General features: G+C 44.7%; 1 protein-coding gene across 1 annotated transcript in view; it reads right to left on the bottom strand.

The window, feature by feature from the left end:
* The window catches only part of LOC147460303 (uncharacterized), a 41,757-nt gene extending 18,256 nt beyond the window's left edge, over nt 1–23,501 (bottom strand). Inside the window, exons 1-14 of the mRNA XM_086511386.1 lie at nt 23,272–23,501; nt 21,205–21,634; nt 20,828–20,919; nt 20,512–20,676; nt 20,029–20,422; nt 19,063–19,181; nt 18,884–18,956; nt 18,531–18,751; nt 18,350–18,412; nt 17,960–18,152; nt 17,509–17,688; nt 17,287–17,390; nt 17,066–17,171; nt 16,804–16,956 (exon numbers count right to left, since the gene is read on the bottom strand). Of these exons, the coding sequence (XP_086367512.1) occupies nt 16,804–16,956; nt 17,066–17,171; nt 17,287–17,390; nt 17,509–17,688; nt 17,960–18,152; nt 18,350–18,412; nt 18,531–18,751; nt 18,884–18,956; nt 19,063–19,181; nt 20,029–20,422; nt 20,512–20,676; nt 20,828–20,919; nt 21,205–21,634; nt 23,272–23,366 (2,388 nt within the window). The 5' untranslated portion in view covers nt 23,367–23,501. The remainder of the gene's footprint in view (nt 1–16,803; nt 16,957–17,065; nt 17,172–17,286; nt 17,391–17,508; nt 17,689–17,959; nt 18,153–18,349; nt 18,413–18,530; nt 18,752–18,883; nt 18,957–19,062; nt 19,182–20,028; nt 20,423–20,511; nt 20,677–20,827; nt 20,920–21,204; nt 21,635–23,271) is intronic.
* Between the last annotated feature and the right edge of the window lie 604 nt (nt 23,502–24,105).

The raw sequence follows: 24,105 nt of genomic DNA, 5'->3' as shown, positions 1-24,105 counted from the left end.
CTCCGTCTATTTCTTCATCTACATTGCATGCACAGTCTTTGAGGAAGACAAGATTTTTTCCACTCACTTTACATGGAATGGGTATGTTCATGGTTTTATGTTGGAAATGGTTTCACGAATTTTCAGCCATGGAGATTCTTGAAGAAGAAAGAAGCATGACACTTGACGAAGTTGAAGCATTGAAGGAGCCACAGAAGACTTTGTGTCGCTTTCGGCACGGCCCAAAGAAGCAAGCGTTGCAGACCTTTATGAAGTTAAAGTACCGCACGACCCACACATCAGAGTCGGCCGACGACGAGTCCCTTCCAGGATTCCGGATGCTATTGGCGATCTCCCTCGACGCCATACAGTTCGGTACTAGTACCTCATTTTGAAAAGGAGGGGATGTCACGTGACACATCCAACCCTATGTGTCTGTGGACAAGCTACAGCACGACAAGGGTTCAGTTAGTCCAATCAGTTTAGATTAGCAAGTGTTCTGGCACTTTTGTAAGTCTGTTCGTAGACCGTGCATGCCCAGTCACTTAGTGTAGATGCATATCCTCTGGTTGCACACAGCATGATCATAAGCATTCCCATCAAAATCCATCAGAATCCTTCAGGGAAATTTTCTAGTGCATTTAGCCTATTTTACCTATTTTTGACATTTTTCACTTATTATTTTTAAGTGACTTTTGTTGGAAAGTAGGTAGGGCAAATTGAGTAAGTTTGTATATAAGCAAACCTAGACTAGCACTAATTGGCAGAAGCGGCAGCAGGAGCTCCATCGCTCAGCAGGAAACTTCTCAGCGCGGTTTCTCCTCCAAGCAAAGACTCTCTCCCCTAGCGTTTTTCATCGAGTACCATCGCCAGCAGACCCTCAGCCTTGGCGTTTTTCCATCCAAGCAAGTATCGCCAAAGATCCTCAGTTGCTAGCGTCTTTCCTCCAAGAAAGCTCTGCAGCCCTTGCGTTTTTCAGAAGCACTAGCGTTCCAGATTTGCAGCCTTTGTGCATGGTGATTTTCAGCAGATGAAGACCTGCAGTTTCCAGCCCTAAAGCCATCAGTTTTCAGCCCTAAGACCATCAGTTCTCAGCCCTAAAGACCTGCAGTTTTCAGCCCTAAAGACCAGCAGATTTCAGCCCGCAAGAACCTGCCCACATCAACGTTTTGGTGTCAGATAAATTTCAGCCATCAGCGTTTTTGGAACAACAACAAAACAGCAGCAGAATTCAGCCATTAGCGTTTTTGGACAGCAGTAGAAGGACAGCAATTTTCAGCCCTTAGATCGGTCTCACCATCCCCGTCGTCGTCATCGATCTAGCCTACACTTGCATCAGTCACATGCATTCAGTTTGTACCAGTTTGTGCAATCAATAGTAGACCACTCTCGCCGACGAGAGTGGGGCCTTCGGAGGAGGGTTTTACAACGTCTCTGGTGTCATATTTCTCTTCTCTCTCTATCTCTCAATCTCATACACTTGCACGCACAGTGTCCATTCACTTTGTTTATGATCATTGCACTCTCTCATTAAGAACGGAAGGCTCTACCTTCCATAAGAACAAAAGGAACCTTGAGCACAGTTTGGAGCACTCATCTTGAGCAAAGTTCAAACATTCATTCTGCTGCACCTAACAAAAGACAAGATTTTTGAAGCTGACCAGTATACGAGGGACTTGGACATTGCTTTTGACAAGGTCCGCGAGGCTTTAGAGAAGTCTCAAGAACGACATAAGAAGGCAGCAGATCGACATCGACGAGACTTGAAACTAAAGGAAGACGATTGGGTGCTCGTACGTTTTGAAAAGGCACGCCTCAGGAAACGAAAGGGAAAGGAGAGGCTTTTTCCAAAGCTTAGCATGAGGTATTATGGTCCTTTCCACATTAAAGAAAAGATAAATGATGTCTCCTTTCGACTCAAGCTGCCCGATACTTGGAAGATTCACAATGCATTTCATGTGAGTTTCTTGAAACCTTTTAAAGGTGAGGTGTTAGTTGATGAGGAGCCTGATGAGCAATCCGAAGTGGAAGAGAGCCAGGACATACTTGTTTTCTAACAGATTTTGGCACACAAGAAAAGAAAAGTGAAATGTAAAATGTAAAATGATTTGGCGGTTCTTGGTTAAATTCAAGAACTATCTGGCATTAGATGCGAAGTGGATGGAGGAGGAGACCTAGTAGATACTCCTCAGATTTTGGAACTTTACCTTGAAGCATTTGGTTTAGCATCGTCTACTCCGATAGATCCCGCAGATCAGCAAGGTTGAATCTGGTGCAGAGGGATTGCACAAGAAGGGAGTCACTCTGCTCCTTTGTCACAGATTACCTCAGATGAATAGAGTAGAATCATTGATGTCCCCTTTGGGTTTCAGGGATACTGCTGGGCTGACAGTATTATGTTGTATGACTTTACTTTCATGTAACTTGTTTGAGTGCAGGAACTGAAAGACGAAATGACTGCAGCATTTCAGTCTCATAAATCTCTATAGACACGATCGCAATAAAGATTAGTTAATCTGGCATCAGTGAGGTCTGGGATGGATCTAGATGGGGTTAATAAAAGCGTTGCTGCAGTCATGGTTTGAGATTTTAAATGAATTTTTCTGTGATTGATTTGTCATGTGATGTCCTGTGATGTCATGTGCAGTGATGTGACTGTCATCTTTGTACAAGTGCTAGATGTGTCATGTCTAGTGCATCGGTACTTAGAGTCAATGTCTATTGCAAATGGTTCATGGCCTCTGTCTGTTTTGCAGGCGTAATCGAGGGCGATTACAATTCTTTCAATACGAGGGTATGTCACAAACTGATGACATGGCATGACCATTTAATAAGTTGCTTCCAACTTATGGACAAGAGCCGAGGGGCCAAAGGGGCCCCTAGGCATTAAAATAAAGCGTAAAAACCTGCTGACGTAACCGAAAACGTTGCTTTCTAATATGGTTCCCCCCCACTTGCGATCGACAGGCAGACTCATGCCCACCAACTGCTCGAGTGAAGCAAGCAACTCATCTACCATCATCTCTCCTTCTAGCCGTGAGGCACCTTGCCTCCAAGAGCTTGGCACAAAGTGATCATCCTTCCCTCAATGAACATGACTATGAAGGCATAGCTGATATTTCATCTATGTCAGAACCAAAGCAACTCATGCACCAGGCGAAGCTTGACCTTGAAGAAGAAGGGGAGCCAAACCTGTACCTTGGATTGGGAGTATGCGATAGTTGGGACCTGCCTCTCTTTCCACACCCTAATAGAGATAACTTCAAAGATTAAACACTATGGCAAGCAGAGCAAGTGGAAGGCAATCAACCGGCTGCAAGCTCTCCACGTGGTGGGCAATGCGGAGATGACGTAGCAAACAATCCCAATGTGCCCCTATCGTAAGCATTCCCCTCATGCCATACACCCCATCCCCTCACGTGAACGAATACCAAAACTTTGCCCAGCCTTTTTTATCGCAACCTGTGTTCTCACAGATGAATGTGCCCCAAAATCAGCAAGATCTTGAAGCAGTTACGATGGAAACAACCCAACGCAGGGAGTGCAGAGGGGCTACGATACTCCCGATAGATGGGTCCTTGCTGCTTGGGGTCACGCAGAGGCAGATAGAGCCGAGCCTACACGATCCATACCGTCTTTGAGTGTCAGAGCTTTTTTGGCCCACTCACGTTTTCCAATAAAGTGCTCGTAAAACTTCAAAGATTAGCCATTAAGTATGCATTTCTGGATGATGTAAATCTTCGGTATCTTCCATGAAGATTTATCTTTACACGCATCTTTATCTAATGAGTGATTACTCATTTAGCCAATGAAAATTTTTCTCTCAAAAGTTCATTTTCTTGTAATAATTCGTAATTTCAGTAAAGAAAAAAGAGAAGGCATCTCTAAGGCCTTTGTCCTCAGGCCAGTCCAAAAAAGAGGAATGTTTAGAGAGAGAGAGAGAGAAAGAGAGAGAAAATGAAATGTTATATTAACGTCTTCAAAAGGCCAAAATGACCTATGAGACCAAAAAGTTACAATTGGTGAATCCGATACCATGTCTGAGTACGGAAATTACGGAAATTACAGAGTTACAAAGAACTAAATCTAAAACACTAAGGAGAAAGGAAATTTGGGGGGGGGGGGGGGGGGGGGGGGGGGGTGTGGTGTTGTGGGTTCAGATGAAATCTCTCATCGGTCGCTGTCGGATCTCATCGACCTCCTCCATGGTCAGTACTCTGGTTGGGCGTCTTGCGTGTCGAGCTAGAGTGACCTGTATCTTTTGTTGCAGCCTTCGTCGGTAGCAGGAGACCCCCGAGGTCGTGGACGTCTGGATCTGCCAAGCTCCGTGGCTCGATCAAGCAGTGTACCTCTAGTATGAGTAGGCTCTAAGATCTGCTGTAATGACTGCTCCGTTGGCTCTTCTCTGGCTGGTGTAAAGAAATCTGTGATTCATCTATGAGACTATCTTTCCTCTGATGTCCTTAGCAAGCTCTTCGTCACAAACGGGAGCGCATAACAATATAAAATACATTCGGATAAATAGGATTTATCACTTATTACTGAAGCCAGGATATAGAGAAATAAATAGAGAGAGAGATAGAGAGTGAGAAGATCGACACAGTACTGGGGACCAGAAGATGGGCTGGTCCCCCCCCGTAATAGTATCTTTATTACTAAGGAGAAGTCTATACAAGCACTTGAACCGAACGTATTACCACGTTCGTTCTAGAATAAGACTTGATGGTTCTTGGAAGCCTCAGCTTCCGATTCCTAGGGCAAAACCCTATTCCAAGGAACTTCCGTTCCTTATTCCAATTCCTCGAGAATCAAGGTTCTCGCCTCTAGATCTCACCTTCCAGACTCAGGGAATGACATCCCTGCAACTCTCTTTTCCAACTCTGTTTCCAGAGTCCTCTTCTCGCAGAACAACTCTGCTTTCCCGGACACGAAGTCCTTATTTGGGAATCCCAACTTCCGGATCACAACTTGAGAGACTACCTCTCTCCGATCCGTGGATCTACTTCCCAAACTCAGGTACGAAACCCTTGGGCTGATCTGGCTCTAGTTTCTTAGAGCGCTTTTCTCCTGCAGAGGCTCATAGCTTCCTCTGCTCCTACTCCCTCCAGAAGAGGAAGTACACCTCCAATCAAATACTCAAAGATCATAACATAAAAATCGTTACCTTCAAAGTCTCGACGCTCGAAACGCAACTCGATTCTCGAAAAGCAATTCCTTGGAAGAGATCTCTCCATAGAAAATCCTCTCTTCCAATCCTACACACAAAAGAGGTGTGTCCTCAGGTTCCTTCTCGTAAATCAGCCCCGTCTACGACGTTTATGGGCTGAAAACAGAGAAAAACAGCAACTTGTCGCGATGGAAACACACTTCGTAGGCACTTCTTCGCAAGGGAACTTGCGCACTGGGTCTTGGCGACATCTGGTACACTTGGGGCAGCCATGGGCATCACCGGCAACGTCTTCTTTACGGCTGAAATCTGCAGCAGCATCTCCTCCTTGCAAAGATTGGTCCTCCTCTCTAAGTGAGGGCATGTGATGCTTTTATAGCTCCTAGCCACGGGCATGAATAGCTGCTTGCGTAGAGATCGCGGCGGGTTTTTTTTTTTTTTTTTCTTGTTCTGCCAGAACAAAAAAGAGAGAAAACGCTGGCTGATCTGTTGCCTTATTTATCAGATGGCTGCCCACTTATTAAGTGGGCGGCCGGCGTATTTTAAAAATAATCTGAACCTGCCCAAAAACTCAATAAAACCTTATAAGTTAAAAACAATGCTTTCACAGCACTTCCGAGACGTCCCTGGATGCAATCACATGCACAGTTGCAATGCAGACATAGACTTCCTCGCGGGAAAGCATCTGCTTTCCCGAAAAGCAATCCCGCTTTCTCAGAAAGCATCTGTTTTTCCTCAAACTTTCCTCTGAACCCATCTTCATTCAAGTGCTTGCTTTTCCTTGTGCACAATTCTAACACAGTTCGGAATTTCCTCCCGACTATGGATATTCCCTTTCCGATGCACCCGTCACCCACCTTGTGACGCATCAGGAATACCCATCACCTAGTTTTTTCCTACCGAACTTACGGTACAATCTCCTTCACGATGCTCTATGTCACCCATCCTATGATGCATCAGAGATGTCCGTTCCCGGATGGTCGGATACTTCTTTCCGATGCTCCCTGTCACCCATCCGCTGTGACGCATCAGAAGTACCCGTTCCTGGTGGCCTTACAGATATTCCCTTTCTCAGTGTTCCCGTCATTACTTTAAATGACGCACTAGGAATACTCTGTACTCGGATGTCTCCAGTGAGAAAAACCCTCTCACTTAAAATTCCAATAATTCATTTAGAATTATTTTTCTGTAAGATAAAGCCAATTTAGCAACATCCCTCTCACTTATAAACAGTTGTCCTCAACTGTAGAGGTCCAACTGAACTGCCGGGGAGAAACCCGAAAGATTCCAAATCTTGCTCAATGGTGAGTTGAGCTAGTTCTTTCTCAAAAGAGAACTTTAAAATTAATTTAAACAGAAATTCAAAAATTCAATAATTCAATACTTACCTTACCGGTTCATGTCCTTCCTCTAGTACCTCGAGGATATCCTTCACCAATTATCAAACTTACGAGCCATGTAAGAACTTGTCATTCGCGTCTTTCCAACAGATCGGAAGTTTCCTCATTCCAGAGTCTGTTAACTCAATTCCACCTTCTCAATCCGAAAAGAATAATCCTCCTAGAAATCAATCTAGGTATCTGTCTTTGTGCATAATCCTGCGCTGTTAGTCTAGAGGGTATTAAACCTTTGGTGTCCTCCCACATAGGGAATGCTCAAGTCATAGAGCATTAAGCTCGGTGTCTTTCTTTCACAAACAAAGTTTGCGATCACCTTAAAGAAGGTTCTTGTTTCGGGCCGTCGCTCAACGTAGGCGGACGGTTCCAATCCGAAGATTCTTTGTGCACCGCGGCACTTCCTTCCAATCTTTTCATCCTGCTAGTTATTACCACCGGCAATGATTTCCCGACGCCCATTAGCGTCTCTTCCTTACAAAATCATAAAAAATGATTCACCTTGCGAGCATCAATGACGATTTGCAAAATCTAAGGCAGATAGGATTCTAGCCATAACATTTTCTGAACGTACGTTCAAACCCGGTTCACAATAGAGCGAACCTTCTTTGATTCTCAGGGATGTTCTCCCATATGTAATTCTTACCATTTTGAAACGGTTGGCGAGCTATATTCTTACGAACATAATAGTTCGAATTTATTCCAGCAGCGTGTAAATGCTACTTGACCTGCTCATGGAGAAACATATACCGCAACCAAAAGTTGCTACTGTAATGGTAAAGGCACGTAGCGTACTCAATGATCAACGACCGTCGGAAAACCTCTTCTCCGTAGAGAAACTCAAATTCCTTCTACCAAACACATCTCAAATAGAGATTCTCGTGTCGGAATATTCTTGCGCGCAAAAAGGCGCTCAAAAGAGTATAACAAACTCTCGTCCAGTTCCTTGGCATAGGTCTGCATCTTCGTGTGTTATCCATGTACTCAAAAGTGTACATAATTCTTAAGCTGTGTTAGAGTTTCGGTGAACCTGGGAAATTACCTTCCCTTCGTAAAATCCTTAGAGCGAAGACGCTCAACTTGACGATCACTTGGCTCGATCTTAGAGCAAAACCCGCTCATCAAATAATCTAGGATTTTAATCCTTGGATTCCTCAAGCACAGGCCGTAGTCGTCGCTTGTTCCTTCCCTCGTAAAGAGAGTGTTCATTCACTTGTGCAAAAAGCACTACCATATCTTCCCTTACCGAGTAGGGGGTGTGGGCTTAAAGAGTACTCAAGCTTCATGAAAGCTTTTCTTTGCTTGAAAACTCAGAATGGTTCCTTCATAATTTCCTACCCGCAATAGCAGGTAATTTGTTGGAGAACTACCGGATACCAGATCAATCATGGACCTTCCGGATGGTTAAGCAAAGCAGTTCATCATATAAACAATGTTTTGACTCAACCTTACTCTCATAAACACTCGAGAGTGATTGTCCTGGTTAGACACAACCATACCTCGTGCAAAAGAGCAAACAAGCATAATGCACTTTATGATTTCCTCAAAGATGTAACTTTGATTAAAAACCTGCCCTCTCACTTAAAGTTCAAGGGTCTTCTATTCAAAAAACTCAGGAGTTAGATTGAACCTTACTCCAAACTTTCTCCGGATAGCAACGTATCCTTCGAGGAGAGGTAACAAAAATTCATTGTTTCTGTTTTCAATGGTTCCCGTCCCACTACGGGGATTAAAGTCTATGTACACTAAGGTGTACACTTTCAGCTTTTATCGCTGACTCCACCATCTGCTGTAAAGTATCTTGCAGATGCGTCTACAAAATTCGGGCAAAAGTCCTTCGTTAAATTTGTTCATCTTTCCTTCCTCAGAGAGGATCAAGAATGGAGCTACCTTGGCAAGAGTGAACCACTACTTGCTTTGACTCACTCGTGATCCTACTGGGCAAACCGATCCCAATCTTCTTGGATGCCTTCTTCAAAGCATAGAGGAAAAAAATTTGTCAAAAAAATTCAGCCTTGAATTGAATCCAAGTCTTGTTGTAAGTTCCTTGCAGAGCTTTGGTATACCACCAAGTACTTGCAATCCCCTTGAGGTGTTTAATCACATGCCTCATCTTTGACGCTTTTTCAGAAATTGCCGTTTGCAAAGGCAACTTCAAACTTGTTGAATCAATGCGGTAGCTTTCGGGGCATCTTCCCTTCTGTCAAAAGTATCAAACTTGACTGGAAGTGTTCCTAGGTCTAGAGACCTTCTTCATATCCTTCCCGGAATGACGCAATTTCATGGCTATAGTTCTGGATTGACGTTCATGGATATTTTCGGGATTCTGAAGAATCTTGAGCACTCCGCTCCTTGGATTCTCTAGGTTCTTGAGCATCATGCTCTTGTCGCCTTCTCAAAGAATCCCAAACCTTGTGTCGACTTCTTGCAGAGAGAAAAAAAATTTCCAACTCTGCGAGCTTTTCCTTGCAGGACTTAGGGTTCCGCCTGCTTACTTCGCTCTTGGCTTGTTATGGCTTCTTCTCGTATCTTCCCAGAGTCGTCCTCCTTTACAGAGAAAGAGAGGAGACCATGCTCTGATACCACTGTCACAAACGGGAGCGCATAACAATATAAAATACATTCGGATAAATAGGATTTATTACCTATTACTGAAGCCAGAGGATATAGAGAAATAAATAGAGAGAGAGATAGAGAGTGAGAAGATCGACACAGTACTGAGGACCAGAAGATGGGCTGGTCCCCCCCCCCCCCGTAATAGTATCTTTATTACTGAGGAGAAGTCTATACAAGCACTTGAACCGAACGTATTACCACGTTCGTTCTAGAATAAGACTTGACGGTTCCTAGAAGCCTCAGCTTCTGATTCCTAGGGCAAAACCCTATTCCAAGGAACTTCCGTTCCTTATTCCAATTCCTCGAGAATCAAGGTTCTCACCTCTGGATCTCACCTTCCAGACTCAGGGAATGACATCCGTGCAACTCTCTTTTCCAACTCTGTTTCCAGAGTCCTCTTCCCGCAGAACAACTCTGCTTTCCCGGACACGAAGTCCTTACTTGGGAATCCCAACTTCCGGATCACAACTTGAGAGACTACCTCTCTCCGATCCGTGGATCTACTTCCCAAACTCGGGTACGAAACCCTTGGGCTGATCTGGCTCTAGTTTCTCAGAGCGCTTTTCTCCTGCAGAGGCTCATAGCTTCCTCTGCTCCTACTCCCTCACGAAGAGGAAGTACACCTGCAATCAAATACTCAAAGATCATAACATAAAAATCGTTACCTTCAAAGTCTCGACGCTCGAAACGCAACTCGATTCTCGAAAAGCAATTCCTCGGAAGAGATCTCTCCATAGAAAATCCTCTCTTCCAATCCTACACACAAAAGAGGTGTGTTCTCGGGTTCCTTCTCGTAAATCAGCCCCGTCTACGACGTTTATGGGCTGAAAACAGAGAAAAACAGCAACTTGTCGCGATGGAAACACACTTCGTAGGCACTTCTTCGCGAGGGAACTCGCGCACTGGGTCTTGGCGACATCTGGTACACTTGGGGCAGCCATGGGCATCGTCGGCAATGTCTTCTTTACGGCTGAAATCTGCAGCAGCATCTCCTCCTTGCAAAGATTGGTCCTCCTCTCTGAGTGAGGGCATGTGATGCTTTTATAGCTCCTAGCCACGGGCACGAATAGCTACTCATGTAGAGATCGCGGCCGGGTTTTTTTTTTTTCTTTTTTTTTTTTCTGTTCTGCGAGAAAAAGAGAGAGAGAAAACGCTGGCTGATCTGTTGCCTTATTTACCAGATGGCTGCCCACTTATTAAGTGGGCGGCCGGCGTATTTTAAAAATAATCTGACCCTGCCCAAAAACTCAATAAAACCTTATAAGTTAAAAACAATGCTTTCACAGCACTTCCCAGGCGTCCCTGGATGCAATCACATGCACAGTTGCAATGCAGACATAGGCTTCCTCGCGGGAAAGCATCTGCTTTCCCGAAAAGCAATCCCGCTTTCTCAGAAAGCATCTGTTTTTCCTCAAACTTTCCTCTGAACCCATCTTCATTCAAGTGCTTGCTTTTCCTTGTGCACAATTCTAACACAGTTCGGAATTTCCGACCGACTATGGATATTCCCTTTCCGATGCACTCGTCACCCACCTTGTGACACATCAGGAATACCCATCACCTAGTCTTTTCCTACCGAACTTACGGTACAATCTCCTTCACGATGCTCTATGTCACCCATCCTATGACGCATCAGAGATGTCCGTTCCCGGATGGTCGGATACTTCTTTCCGATGCTCCCTGTCACCCATCCGATGTGACGCATCAGAAGTACCCATTCCTGGTGGCCTTACAGATATTCCCGTTCTCAGTGTTCCCGTCATTACTTTAAATGACGCACTAGGAATACTCTGTACTCGGATGTCTCCAGTGAGAAAAACCCTCTTACTTAAAATTCCAATAATTCATTTAGAATTATTTTTCTGTAAGATAAAGCCAATTTAGCAACACTCTCCCTAAGTCTGCGCAGCTCTAGCAGGAACAATCCGAGACACCTCTGATCCTTGTATCTCATGACTCTAGAAAAAGGTCCGAACCCTTCTCTGAACAGACAGTGGAAGCGGCCGCGTATCTCATAGTATGCCGGGCAGTGACGTGTGTAGTGCAATTCTGTCTCTGGCTCTAAGTTACATAGGTGACATATCCTAGCTCCTGCCGGCACCCCTCGAAATCGGCCAGTCTCGATTTGGAGCTGATGTGAGGATATGCGTATCTGTCCAATAGCGCATCTTATCCCATGAGATAAGTGTGTGTCCATGTATGCAGGCCTAGTCACAAAGCCGTCCTTCGTGAGTTGGAGAAGATGCTCTCTGTAGAAGGCCATCTTCGTGCCTAGCTCCTGTGTCGGCTGTATCCATGTGCTCTTGGTAATTTAGCTCAATCAGATCCTGACATATGAGTCTGGTGATCTCTGTCTGTGTGAGGGGCAGAGGGGGGCAGAGTATTGAAGAGGGAGGTAATCTATCCATGTTGAGACCATGCGACCGAAACCATGCTGTCATTTGTCCATACCAACATGTTGTATCGCCTTGTAGAGCTAGTTGTCGAGATGACTCGAGGGCAAGCCGAGCGTATCTGCCCTTGGGGAGATCCTATAGACTGTGCATAAAGGAAACTGATCTCGTCAATGCCTCCACCACGAGGGGGGGGGGGGGGGGGGGGGGGGGGGGGGGGGGGCTTAGCTGGGCTTGGATAATCTCATGTGGTATTGAGGCCTTAGCCCGAATCATCCGAGCAATCATAGAGACCAGAGGCCTCTCCATACATCTCCATCCATTTGTGTTGCCAGATCTCCCCTGGTGGTCTACTGAGGGTCCCCATACCTGAACTCCATAGAGCATAGCTGGAGTCACTAGAGTGTCAACAAGCCAAAGCTTTGTTCGCGGTTCCTGAAACTGAACCTGCGAACACATCCTCTCCAGTCCTCCCAAAGCTGCATATGCTCTCGTCAATCTAGTCTCTGATGCTCTCCTTAATGACAACACCGGTCCAACGAAGACTACCCCAAGGTAAGTATATGCATCTGTGTACTCCACAGTCTCCTGGCCATACATAAATGTGGGTGCCGACCTCCTGACACACTGTGGTGTGGTGTTGAACACCATAACCTTGGTTTTCCCCAGATTGACAGGCAATCCACTCTCACGAGCAAATGTATGCAGAGCATCCAAATGACGCTGCATCCCCTCTAGAGAGTCAGAAATCAGCACAATATCATCAGCATATAGTAACAGCAAAATCCATGTTCTTGCGAGCTGAGCCCCCCTGTCCCCCTGACGCTCTACATAGTCCGAAAACTCATCCACATACATCCCAAAAAGAGTTGAGGATAGGGGGCATCCCTGCTTTACTCCAATAGTGGAGAGGACCAGTCAGACATTCCCTCAGTGGTGCGTACCCGCCCCATCACTGTCCTGTATAGAGCCAGGATCCCCCAAATCAGCTCTGTAGGGACACCCATGTCCTGTAATCTGCGTATAAGTCTGGCTCTCGGCACTGTGTCGAAGGCTTTGCGGAAATCCACAAAGCTACAATAGATCCTCTTGCCATGGTGTCTACCCTCCTCAATAATAGCTCTGAGTGTTAGAATCTGGTCAAGAGTGGAGAAACCTCTGTTGAAACCTGCTTGCCCTGATGCTCTTATGCCCTCTCGCTCTGCCCATCTACTCAGCTCCTGTTCAAGAATGGATGCATACAGCCTAGCTAGTGTGTGACCAACCATGATGGTGCGATAATTCCCGGGAATCATGGAATCTCCTGACTTGAAAATAGGCACAATCGTGGACATACTCCAAGTCTCGGGGAAACCTTCATACATGGCTCAATTAAACATCATAGCTAGGAGCTCTGCAAGCATATCTCTGGCATGGATGAAGTGCTCTGCTACCAGACCATCATAATCATGTGCTCTCCTTGTCTTCATCCTGTCAATAGCTTTCCTTACCCTCTCGGCAGTAAAGAAAGAACATGTCTCCGGGCATGTCTCTAGTGGGTCCAGCAGAGGTGGTTGTCCTCATACTGTGTAGAGAGATGTGGCATATTCCCCCATGTCTCAGTGGAGGTGACCGCTAGTGGTGGTGAATGTTCGTGGAATAGCCTCCATGCTTCGCCTGAGTCCTGACTTATGCATAACTGATACAAATCTTGCTCTAGCTGGGATAAATAAGCCCTTTTCTAAGTTTCTTTCGTCGCACTAGGCGGCGAAAGATAATCCGCGACTGTTATGTGTGGTAATACCCATGAGCACTTCCCTCTGTAACTTGATCTTCATCTCTCTACACTCCTCATCATACCAACTGTTCTGGGGCATTTTTCCAGATCGTCTCCGTGTAGGCTGGCTGTGGGGGTATGCTTCTGATGCTGCATCATGGAGCGTCTCTGTCAATATCTGAGTGAGTTCATCTAGTGGCCGTCCTGGCTCCTGGGTGCATAGCTTCCTGTATATCTCATCCATATACACAAAGTCCGTCTCCCTCATGAAGGTATACCGGACGTGTGTAGGGACCTCTCCTAATGGAGCTGTGCTAAACTGAAACGTCAGGGTGAAGGACAAGATAGCATGATCAACTGCCACTCCAACTGGCCTAGTGCCCACCATGAAATCTAGAAAGAATGGAATGAGACCTGGCTGGGCCATAACATAATCCATTGTGCTGGCACCATGTCGGTGTGGAAAGCAAGTAAAACCTCTAGCTGTCGAAAATCTTTGTAGGCCATTCAAAATGGCCAATCTATGTGCGGTTCCCATATCTATCAAGTATCTGCCATATTTCGTGTATTCCTCATCTTGTGATAATCTGGATAGACCCATCTCTGTAACGTCCAGCTCCCTAAGCATTTCCTTGGAGGTATCATAAAATATTGTCTGGTGGTGGGCAGTCCTAGCATTGAAATCCCCTAGTATGATAATGTCACCATCCTTAGAAAACTCCCATATGTCATTATCCAAAATAGCAAAGGGGAATTGTCCCTAGGTGATGCATATACTGACGTACTAGGAGGAAAGTAACAGATAGCAATGTAGAGGTATCTGCCCGTCTCTGGCCTGAGCCTCACCCACATGTACCTAGCATGCTCATCCTTGCGCGCTATATATATCAATGGCTGCAACTCCGTCCTGAATAGAACTGCCACTCCCCCTGAGCCTCGTCCTTGGTGTTCCGATCTGGTCTCTTGTCTGCAGGCTGTCTCCCATCTATACCCGCTCCCATGTGGCATGGATTGCCCAAAGGCTTGATGCGTCTCAGAGTAGAAGATGATGTCTCTCCCTGTGAAGCTATCCTCAAAGGCCCCTACATCAAGACAAAGTGACCCGTTACAATTCCAGGTTTCCATCTTTAGTGTGGTCCCATAGGTCTCGCACCGTCATGCGGGACGTCGCTCCAATATCACCACCTTTCCATTTCTGTAAAAAGCAATCTTCCCATTTTCCCTTGCTGCTCTAATTTCCGGCATTACTTCTTGCATATGAGCAATCTGCGAGAGGGTGAGGTCATCTCCAAGAAAGATGCCAGTCTTCTTTAGGGTCGATCTCTTCTTCAGGAAGTCCTTCTTCGCTTCCATGGAGGAGAAGCGGAGAATGAGTGCCCTTTCCTTCGAGGTTTCTCCATTGCTCCCGCTTTTCTTTGTGCCCACTCTCCAGGCCCTCGTATGCGTCTGCTCGTTGACCCGCACCACACAGAGAGAGAGAGAGAGAGAGATGAAATGAAATGAAATGTTATATTAACTTCTTCAAGAGGCCAAAGTGACCTATAAGACCAAAAGTTACAATTGGTGAATCGGATATAGTGTCTGAGTACAAAAAGTACAAAGAACTGAAAAACTGAAAAACTGAAACTGAAACAAAAAATAGATGGGGAGGGGTGATGGGGTGAGGGTTGATATAATGGGTTAGCTTATCTACAAAGCTGAAAAACAGAGATGAATCACATGAGATACAAATCATCAGATGAGATCCCTCATCGGTCGCTGCCGAATCTCGTCAATATCCTCCATGGTCAATACTCTGACTGGTCGTCTCACATGTCGAGCTAGGGATGGTCTGGATCCTCTGCTGCCACCTCCGTCGATGATGTGAGGCCCCCCGTGGTCGTGGGCGCCTGGATCTGCCCAGCTCAATGGCTCGATCGATCTGCGTACCTTTGGTATGGGTGGGATTTGAGATCTGCTGTGATGGCTGCTCCTCTGGCTGTCCCCTAGCTAGTGTAAAGAAGTCTGTGGTCTGTCTCTGAGACTAGCTCTCCCGTGATGTCCTCAGCAAGCTCTCTCTATGTTTGTCCAGCTCTAGTAGAGACAATCCAAGACATCTCTGATCTTCGTATCTCATGACTCTGGAAAGTGGTCCAAAACCCTCTCTGAACACACACTGAAAGCGGCCTCATCTCTCATAGTATACGGGGCAGTGACGTGTAGTAAAACTATGTCTCCGGCTCTAGGCGACATAAATGACATATCCTAGCCTCTGCTCGTACCCCTTGAAATCGATTATCAAAGAGAGAGAGAGAGAGAGAGAGAGAGAGAGAGAGAGAGAGAGAGAGAGAGATGAGATGAAATGAAATGTTATATTAACGTCTTCAAAAAGGCCACAATGACCTATGAGACCCGAAAGTTACAAAGTGGTGGATATGATACAAAGTCAGAGTAACAAAATAACCTAACAACAATACAAAACAAAGATATATACTATGGGATCCTAAGTTGGTCTATGTGAGTCAAGCAAAAAACTAAGCAGAATAATGGGCGGCTTGTTGGGATAGCTGAATCACAAGAGATCTAGCATCGATCGTTGGCGAATCTCATCAATTTCCTCCATGGTAAGTAGTCTGACCGGGCGTCGTGTATGTCTGGCCAACGTGCTCCGAATTTTCTGTCGTAGCCTTCGTCGATGCTGTGTAGTTCTTCGCAGTCGCGGGCGCCCGGATTTCCCCGGTTCAATCGCTCGGTCAATCAGTGTGCCTCTGGTGTGAGACGGGGGGGAGCTCTGCTGTGGGAGTGGCTCTTGCGGTTGTCCCGTGTCTGCTCTGAAGAAGTCTGTGATCCGTCTTTGAGACTGGCTAGCCTCACCATTCATCAAGCTATCTCTGGGTCTGCGCAGCTCGAGCAAGAACAAACCCAGGCATCTCTGATCTTCGTATCCCATGACTCTTGAGAGCGGTCCAAAACCCTCTCTGAACAAGCAATGGAAGCGGCCTCGTATCTCGTATTAGACGGGGCAGCGGCATGTATAGTGTAGCTCTGTCTTAGGTTCCATGTTACATAAGGGGCATGCCGATAGCACATCGTATCCCATGAGACAGGTGGGTATCCATGTATCTAGGTCTCGCCACAAAACCATCTTCCGTAAGCTGGAGGAGGTGGTCTCTGTAGAAAGCCATCTTCGTGCCCAATTCGTGTGCTGGTTGTATCCATGTCCTCCTGGTGTCTAGCTGGGTCAGGTCTTGGCGGATGAGCTTGGTGATCTCTGACTGTGTAAGAGTGAGAGATGGTGCATCCAATGAGAGAGAGAGGCCATTGAGCAATAAAGGAATTGCATTGCAACATTTGTCATGCAACAGTGTCCAAGGATGTGAGTTGTTACAGTTCAGATACAATCCCAATTAATGGGGTACAGCTACAAGGACAACAAGTTGCCTTCACAAAATGATTCAACTTGGTCGGTAAGACTTCACATACTACGCAGAAAACAGAAAAAAAAATGTTAAAACTTGCCCGGTCACTTAAGATCTCCCCTGCAGACTCCTGAATGCGTTTCTCAAGGTCCATCAGCTCCTGTCTCAGAACCTCAAAATGTTGGATTTCTTTAGTTACTGTCGAAGCCTCTTGAAGAGCAAGAGCAGCTGCTTGTTCAAACCCTTCCCCTTCCTAACAGAAATCAAAGAACATACTTCAATTCGCTAGCTTGTGCTGGGAGACACTGCCAACAAGCAAACATTTCATATGAAAAGTACACTCAATCATGTTTGCCAATTACCAAAGTGTTGAATTCTGGTGCACCATAGCCAACATTATTCGTTCTGCTTGGGAAGAAAGGGATAAACTTTGCTATGCCTTCTGGTTTGTTAGTGTCATTACTCATCCTGTCAAACAAGGACAATCCCCTGACGTATAAATAACAAATTCTTTGATAGAACCATACATAACAAGATAAATGCCTGGCAGCCACTAAAGAGACCCAACACATTCATGACCTACCTATTCTTTTCTTGTTGATTTGCTGCTTCTCTTTCTACATTTAAGAAACTCTTCTCACGCTTGTTCTTTTGCCGTCTTTGCCTTAGTGATGAAGAGCCCTCCATCTAAATGCACATTCACAAGCCTTCATCCATCGATGTAGTGCAATCAAAGAAGTGGGTACTATAAACACCTTGAAAAAACTATGTTTGAGCAAAGTGGAAAAGAAAAATCATCCGAAACCTGTAGCATTGATGAAGCTTTCTTCCTTAAGGAGGCTTCCAAGGTTTCTACTTCTTTCTTCAGCTGTCGTATAGTCTTCAAATTAGTGCATGCAGCTGTAAGATGCTCCTTTCCTGGACCATGTTGCTCTAATAGTAGACACTCAAGTCTACTAAGTGCCTCATCCACACCTTGTAACTCCTGTTTATTGAAGTATGCTATCAGAACTTTGGATGCAGTCCATATGTGTTCAGCAGGTTCTATGAGAGTGTGCAAGTATGCAGCCACTATCAGATGAGAAGGCAGACAAATGTACAGACAAAAAAATAGGCGCTAAGCTCTCAGCATAAAAGCATCTGGGACTTGATAAATGAGCGCCAAAAAGGTCGCGGTGAGAGCAACTCCTGCTAGAACAATCAACAATTTCAACACAGGGGATGTTGAAGCCAACAGAACACGAAAGAGTAATTACCTTGTCAAAAAGCTTCAACTGGTCTATCTCCTCAGAACCTTCGAGGACAAGCTGTTCCTTTGTTCTTCTAGAAGATCTGTTGTAACCTTCAAGGGGTTTCCTGGTTCCATCCGAATCTTCAACCCCTCCCCTCGCATCAGCCCCCAAATCCTCGTGTGGAAAGCCATTAAGCTCTGCATTTGTTGACCATTTGCTGGCCGAAACCAGCTATTTGCAAAAATCAGCACAACCAAATAGACAACCTGCTCCAAAAATGCTAATCAAACCAAGCATACTTCATAAACATGCCAGAAGGTGGTCTACGCAAATTGTACAAGTGCTTGCATTGAGACTCATTACAAATAAACAAACAGACACCTCAGACTGATCAAAACCATAAGTAAAGCTTACTTAGAGGTTCTCGGGGCTGCCGTGGCAGCGTAAGCTTCAGTACAATCATCCAGTCTTGCCTTACTGAAACATATAGCATTCTCAAATTAAACCGTCTTTCACATGGCACAGACACAAAAACAACAAAAATACGGCTTTGTCGAAATCAAGACAATCAAAGGTATGGCAAGTCAAATCTCACCACTTCATGAGAAAAGCTTTTGCACGTGCACCACCAGGCTGTTGAACCCACGTGCTGTATTTCATGAAATCGCCTATCCATCGTGAGCACTGTTCTAAAGACTTCAAAACTGCTTCCAGATTAAGAGAAGCCATAGGTTCATTGTGGCCATGGTACAAATGCTCTGCTGACGAAGATGAGATGGGATAAAAAGGCAGCCAATCCATCTCCTCGCAGACAACCTGTAAATACAGGAAGAAACCAAACCATCAAACAAAGATAAAGTTTCTCAGTGTAGCAAATAAGAAATGCCCCATAGCATCTTAATCAGAGACTAAGTGTTCTTTTTAATCAGCACCTATGGCCCTTTCTACCTCAATAAAAAACTGGTAAGTGTTCAGTGACGCGAGCTGAGGGTAAAAGAGAGTACTGCCTCCAATCAGATATCTATGACAGAGATAAAACATTCAACATAATGAAAATTTGTATAAAGAAAGAATGATTGTCCCAAGATGCTCAAAATAAGTAGTTGTACACAGTTTGCAAGGAGTACCTCAATAACCCTGCAACCCTTTCATCTGCATCGACAGAACCGTTAGCTGAAAGAAAGGTTTGGGTTCTTCTGCCCAAGGCAGCAAAAAATCCAAAGACTGCCAGATCTCGTTCAAGAACCTGCCACAATGTTTTGGAGTTTCGAATAAACTAACCCTAGGACCCACAAAATAATACACGGAACTTTGAGGTATAACAAAGACTCCTATCTAACACAATCAAAGCTACATAGGCTTCCCAAAGATTTACATAAAATAGGATGAGGCTTACAACAGACAATGGTAGCTTAAATGAAAAGGTTTTAATAGGGGTATGACAAACTACAACTGTTTAGTATGTCTTTGTATGTAATTCTTTTGGAGTATTTGAATGGGACTTTTGCATGTTCTTTTCATGCGCATTTCCCTCCTTACTTTTACTTAAATTCAAAAATACAAATCCTAATCTTAACCGTGCGATGGGAGGGGAGGATCTTCGATATAAATCTTTGTGTCATCAACATTCAATGAGAACTAAATATACAACCTAATCCTAACCGTGTGAGGGAAAGGGGGGCTCCATAGATGATGTGATATTGTGCTGGCTGTGAACTTTTAGAAATGTCACTAGCTCTGCCAGAACCTTATATTTACATAATCCATATGATTAGAAGCAGGCTTGCTGCCACACTTTGTAAGAGTATCCAAGGCCTTTCAATTTGTGAAGTCCATACAAGGAGCCATGACTCTTTGGCTTTTTAAAGCACTCCTAACCTAACCTAGAGGCACAACTCATAGACATGGTCACAACTGACACGAAATACACAGTCTTGAAACTAGTCATAACAAATGCATCAAATTGTAGACTGCTTGTACCCTAACCCAGAAAGCCATCGTACAAATGTAGCAAAGCAATTCAAACTCTTTTAACTACTTCAAAATAGCTAAGATTGGACACAAAATATTTCCTATTGTACACGAATTCATACCTCGATACTGTCATACGATGTCAGCTTCGTCCTGATATGTTCCCTGACAATGGCCCCCCGTAGAAGTTGCTGGACCAGGTCCACCCAAAATGCTCCCTCTTCTCCACCTAGTTTGCCAGTATCTTGGTATCTAACACCTCGAGAACCAAAGTTACCAAGAAATTGACTTCGAAGACCCACACTCGACGTGTATTGGTAGACCTGGTCAATGGGAAGAAACTCCACGAGTATATTCATTAACCGCCCTATCTCATCTATCAAGGTAGAGAAACAGAGGGGGCAAGAAAGCCTTGCTGCACCAAGCTTTGTTACCGCAGCTGCGCTGCTCAGTGCCAAAGTGATGAGACTCACATCACTTGCTTTACTTGGGCACACTGAAACACCTTCCCAACCTCTGCAAAAAATATCACGAATATTATGAACAAAACTAGACGTTGATGTGTAAGATCTGCAGAAAATTTTATAGCTCAATAGTATGCATACACTGAGGTGACTGTTGTGAATCGAGAATCGCTCTCTAGCAAGTCAACAAAGCTTGCTACTGCAAGAGGGTGCTGCTGAGACCAAAACCACTTCTCTGCACTAGACTTCCTTGAGCGAAATTGTTGATTTATAGACTCTTCGAGGGGGGTGAGTTGTCGGGAAATACTGCAAAACAAACAACTTTGCCTCAACAAGAGAAAATCCAGAGACAAGAATGAGGATGACATTTGTGTTGTCAGAACTGTAACTGCCTCCCCAGTCACAAGTTGCTAAGAGAAATGGCATGGTGTAACCTTAACAAGCACAGTTCAAATACCTCCTCTGAACAAACACATGAGTGTCTCGATCTCCACCGTCACCCCGGGAGGCAATGTCCAAAACAGCTTGTAACAAGGCATGGACAGCAGCCTGCACAAATGCTGCAAGTTCCAGATTAGAATTCACTTTCATTAAGAACGCATTTGACTACCCATCAAACAAAGTCATATCTCTAAGACTAATATAAAAAAAAAATTATCACATATGAAAGTAATGCACCAAAAGACATTTAAGATGAGCCTCTTATACAAGCACAACATTGAGCTGGGGATAATCGAAAGAATGAACACATGAATCTTATGTATTAAAAATAACATGCAGAGAGAAGACGTGTAAACCTGATTGGACATTAGATCACCAAAGAGACAGACTTACCTGGTAAGCTAGGGGCTTGATCCAAGAAACATGATCGACACCAAGCCATGACTTTGCAAACCAACCATGCTTCTGTGATGATCCATGTTGTTCCATGGCAAGCTGAAACTTTCTTGCTGCTTCATGTAGAGCTTGAACATAATCAACTCCTGTTTCAGTGAGCTGAAGGGAAGCATTGAGCTTAGAGCGCGTCTCTTCAAGATCGCTGTCTGAGCTGGTGTAAGAGCCTGCATTGCTATTGGCTGAGAGTCCACTACCTTCATTCAAGCCTGCAAGAGGAGGCCTTAACCTTCGATCACGAAATCCCTCTTTGTGAAGAACTCTATTGACTTGTTGCAGGGCTAGTCCAGAGTTGCTTCCTTTATGCTTGAATGACTGTCTCGAAGCATAGATCGAGAATGCCAATCGTTGAAGGCAAGGATCTAGTGCACTGCAAAGTAAACCAAGATTTCCTTTGTTTGAGACTTACCAGCATTGATATACTTATAAAATGTGCCCCTTAATCAGGTCTTAGTTGTAAGGACTCTCAACAAAAAAAAGGTGCGAAACTTAGATGATCAAATGCGCAGGAAACTTCAATGTGCATACACAATATAGAATCTTATATACTATGCAAAGAAGCATCCCAGTCGTGTCAAGAGTGAGGCTCTTAGCTGTAAGTTAGTGCTAAAAAACACTTTTTTCCCTTTTCTTTTCGGCCCTAAGTCAAGCTTGGCTATGGCATAAAAATCCACGAACTTTGCTTCCTGTGAAGGAGCTCAAGAGTGCACAATAAAAAAGGAAGGGGGATGAGGATAAAAACCGTCCTCTTGACCTTTAAACCCACCTTGAAAACCACAACAAAACTTGTTTCAGCTAACATGTGCTTGGCATGGGCAGCCCCGCTTAGGATGATGAGCTCGTAGGGGTGTGCTGCAAGCATCGTCTGCGCAGAATTTAACTTTCAAAAAAAATGTCCAATGGGTGATCGTCAATATAGCAGGAAGTAACAACAACATTAAAATCCAAAGGGGCGGTTACATCATCCCACTCAACAAGATTATTCGCAGTTTGCGTAGAGTAGAGTAGCAAGACAGATAATCGTCCCTGTGAGTTTCGACGTTTCTGTTACTTCTTGCTATATCGATGACCATCCATTTATATCTCTTTCGAAAGTTCAAATTCTGCGCGAATAATGCTTAAAGCACGCCTGGCGAGCTCATCATCCCACGCGAGGTTGCTCATCCAGACGTTTTTCGCTAAGAGTTTGTAAGGGTTAGACGTGCCACAACCACTTTCTTAAGTGGTCACGCCTTGCTCATCCCAGATGTAGGTTAGCTCAAATTAATTTGAGCTAAGGGGCCTTGCTCATCCCAAAAGTAGGTTAGCTCAAACCAATTTTCGCTAAGGGTTTGCATGGGTTAGACGTGCCATATCTACTTTCTTAAGTGGTCACGCCTTGTGCTTAGAGAGCTTGCAAGGAAAAGACACATGCGCTTAGCCACCAAAAGAAAGAGCACAATTTCTCAATAACCAGCGATCATAGAGTCATAACACCCGACGGGTTGCTTGACCCCGCAAAAAAGAGTGTTGCTTAGACAGCCAGTCAAATGAAGATTTCAAGCTTCCATTGCGTAAAGCAAAGAGAGAGAGGTGGACGTATGCCGACCTGAGTACGCGTGATTGCTCTGGGAAAGGTTGAGTGAAGCATGTCTTGCATGCTCACAGAGCAGTCACACGGACTCAGGTTGGCATACCTCCACCTTTCCCTCTTTTATTTTCTCTTTGCTTTACGCAATGGAAGCTTGAAATCTTCATTTGTTTGGCTGTCTAAGCAACATTCTATTTACTTGGTTGACCTAAGGGCTTTTTTCCAAATGAGTGAGCACAAGCTTCCACGTAATTGACTTTCCAGCCATCAGATTACTCAAAAGCATCCTTTTCTAGGCCGACAACGTTTTATTTTTGCGCTTTTTCTCCTGTAAAGCTTTATATTTGACTGCTGCTGCGTTATCACAGCATAATCGCATCGCATTCCACACTCCAGCATCAGAACGCAGCAACAAAACATATCAGATTTTTACGCACCTTACAGAGCTGTCCTGCCGTCCTTGCCTTACAACTGCAAGCTGCCTCGTTCTTGACCTACTGAGCACGCTCTGCGCCAGGTAATTTAAATCCATAACTTCAACACCGTCCACGACAGCGAACAAATCTTGCCTTCTTTATTAATTTTCTGTATTTAACTTCAAGGTCTTCTCTTCGCTTGGTCGGCCTAACGACTTTTTTCTAAGTGAATGATTTGTTGGCACCGCCTGCTTGCTAGGTAGTGATATTTAGGCATGGTACACATTTTTGGCTTTCCAAAAGAAACCTTAGTGTTGTGTTGGGGTTTTTAGTGCATGATGGAGACTTTCCGTTCATTTCACAACCTTACATGTCTTTACTTTTCTTCCATTCTATTATTTCAGAATGATAAAGTGAAGCTTCACCTTGCATAGTTTTAGTAAATTTTACACACACACACACACACACACATAATTGGCCTGCTAAAGAAAGGCCTTAGTGTTGGGCTAGCTTAGGCATCCTTTGACTGATAGCGTCCACGTGGACAGCCATCACTTTTTTAGGCTTGGGAAAAGGCGTGCGAGAGTAAGGTCGCTACAGGCGAGGCCGAACGCAGACGGGCTGAGACGGGTCACGGCTCCAAGAAAAAATTTTGCACGACTACACCTTCTTGAAGGCTATGTAGTCTTTATCACAGGCACGCAATCTGGGGCTTGTTAGAATCCCGTTGAAAAGATCAATGACACGATTGTCTCAGAGAGAGAGAGAGAGAGAGAGAGAGAGAGAGAGAGAGAGATCATGGTGCCATCACTTATCTGTGTGCTTGGTTGTGTGTGAGAGAGAGTTAATGCTTGC

The sequence above is a fragment of the Adiantum capillus-veneris genome, chromosome 4, assembly GCF_014529385.1.
Source record: "Adiantum capillus-veneris isolate H3 chromosome 4, ASM1452938v2, whole genome shotgun sequence".
Classification (NCBI taxonomy): Eukaryota; Viridiplantae; Streptophyta; class Polypodiopsida; order Polypodiales; family Pteridaceae; genus Adiantum; species Adiantum capillus-veneris.
The sequence above is the reverse complement of the archived record's forward strand: the minus strand, read 5'-3'. Positions and strand labels throughout refer to the sequence as shown.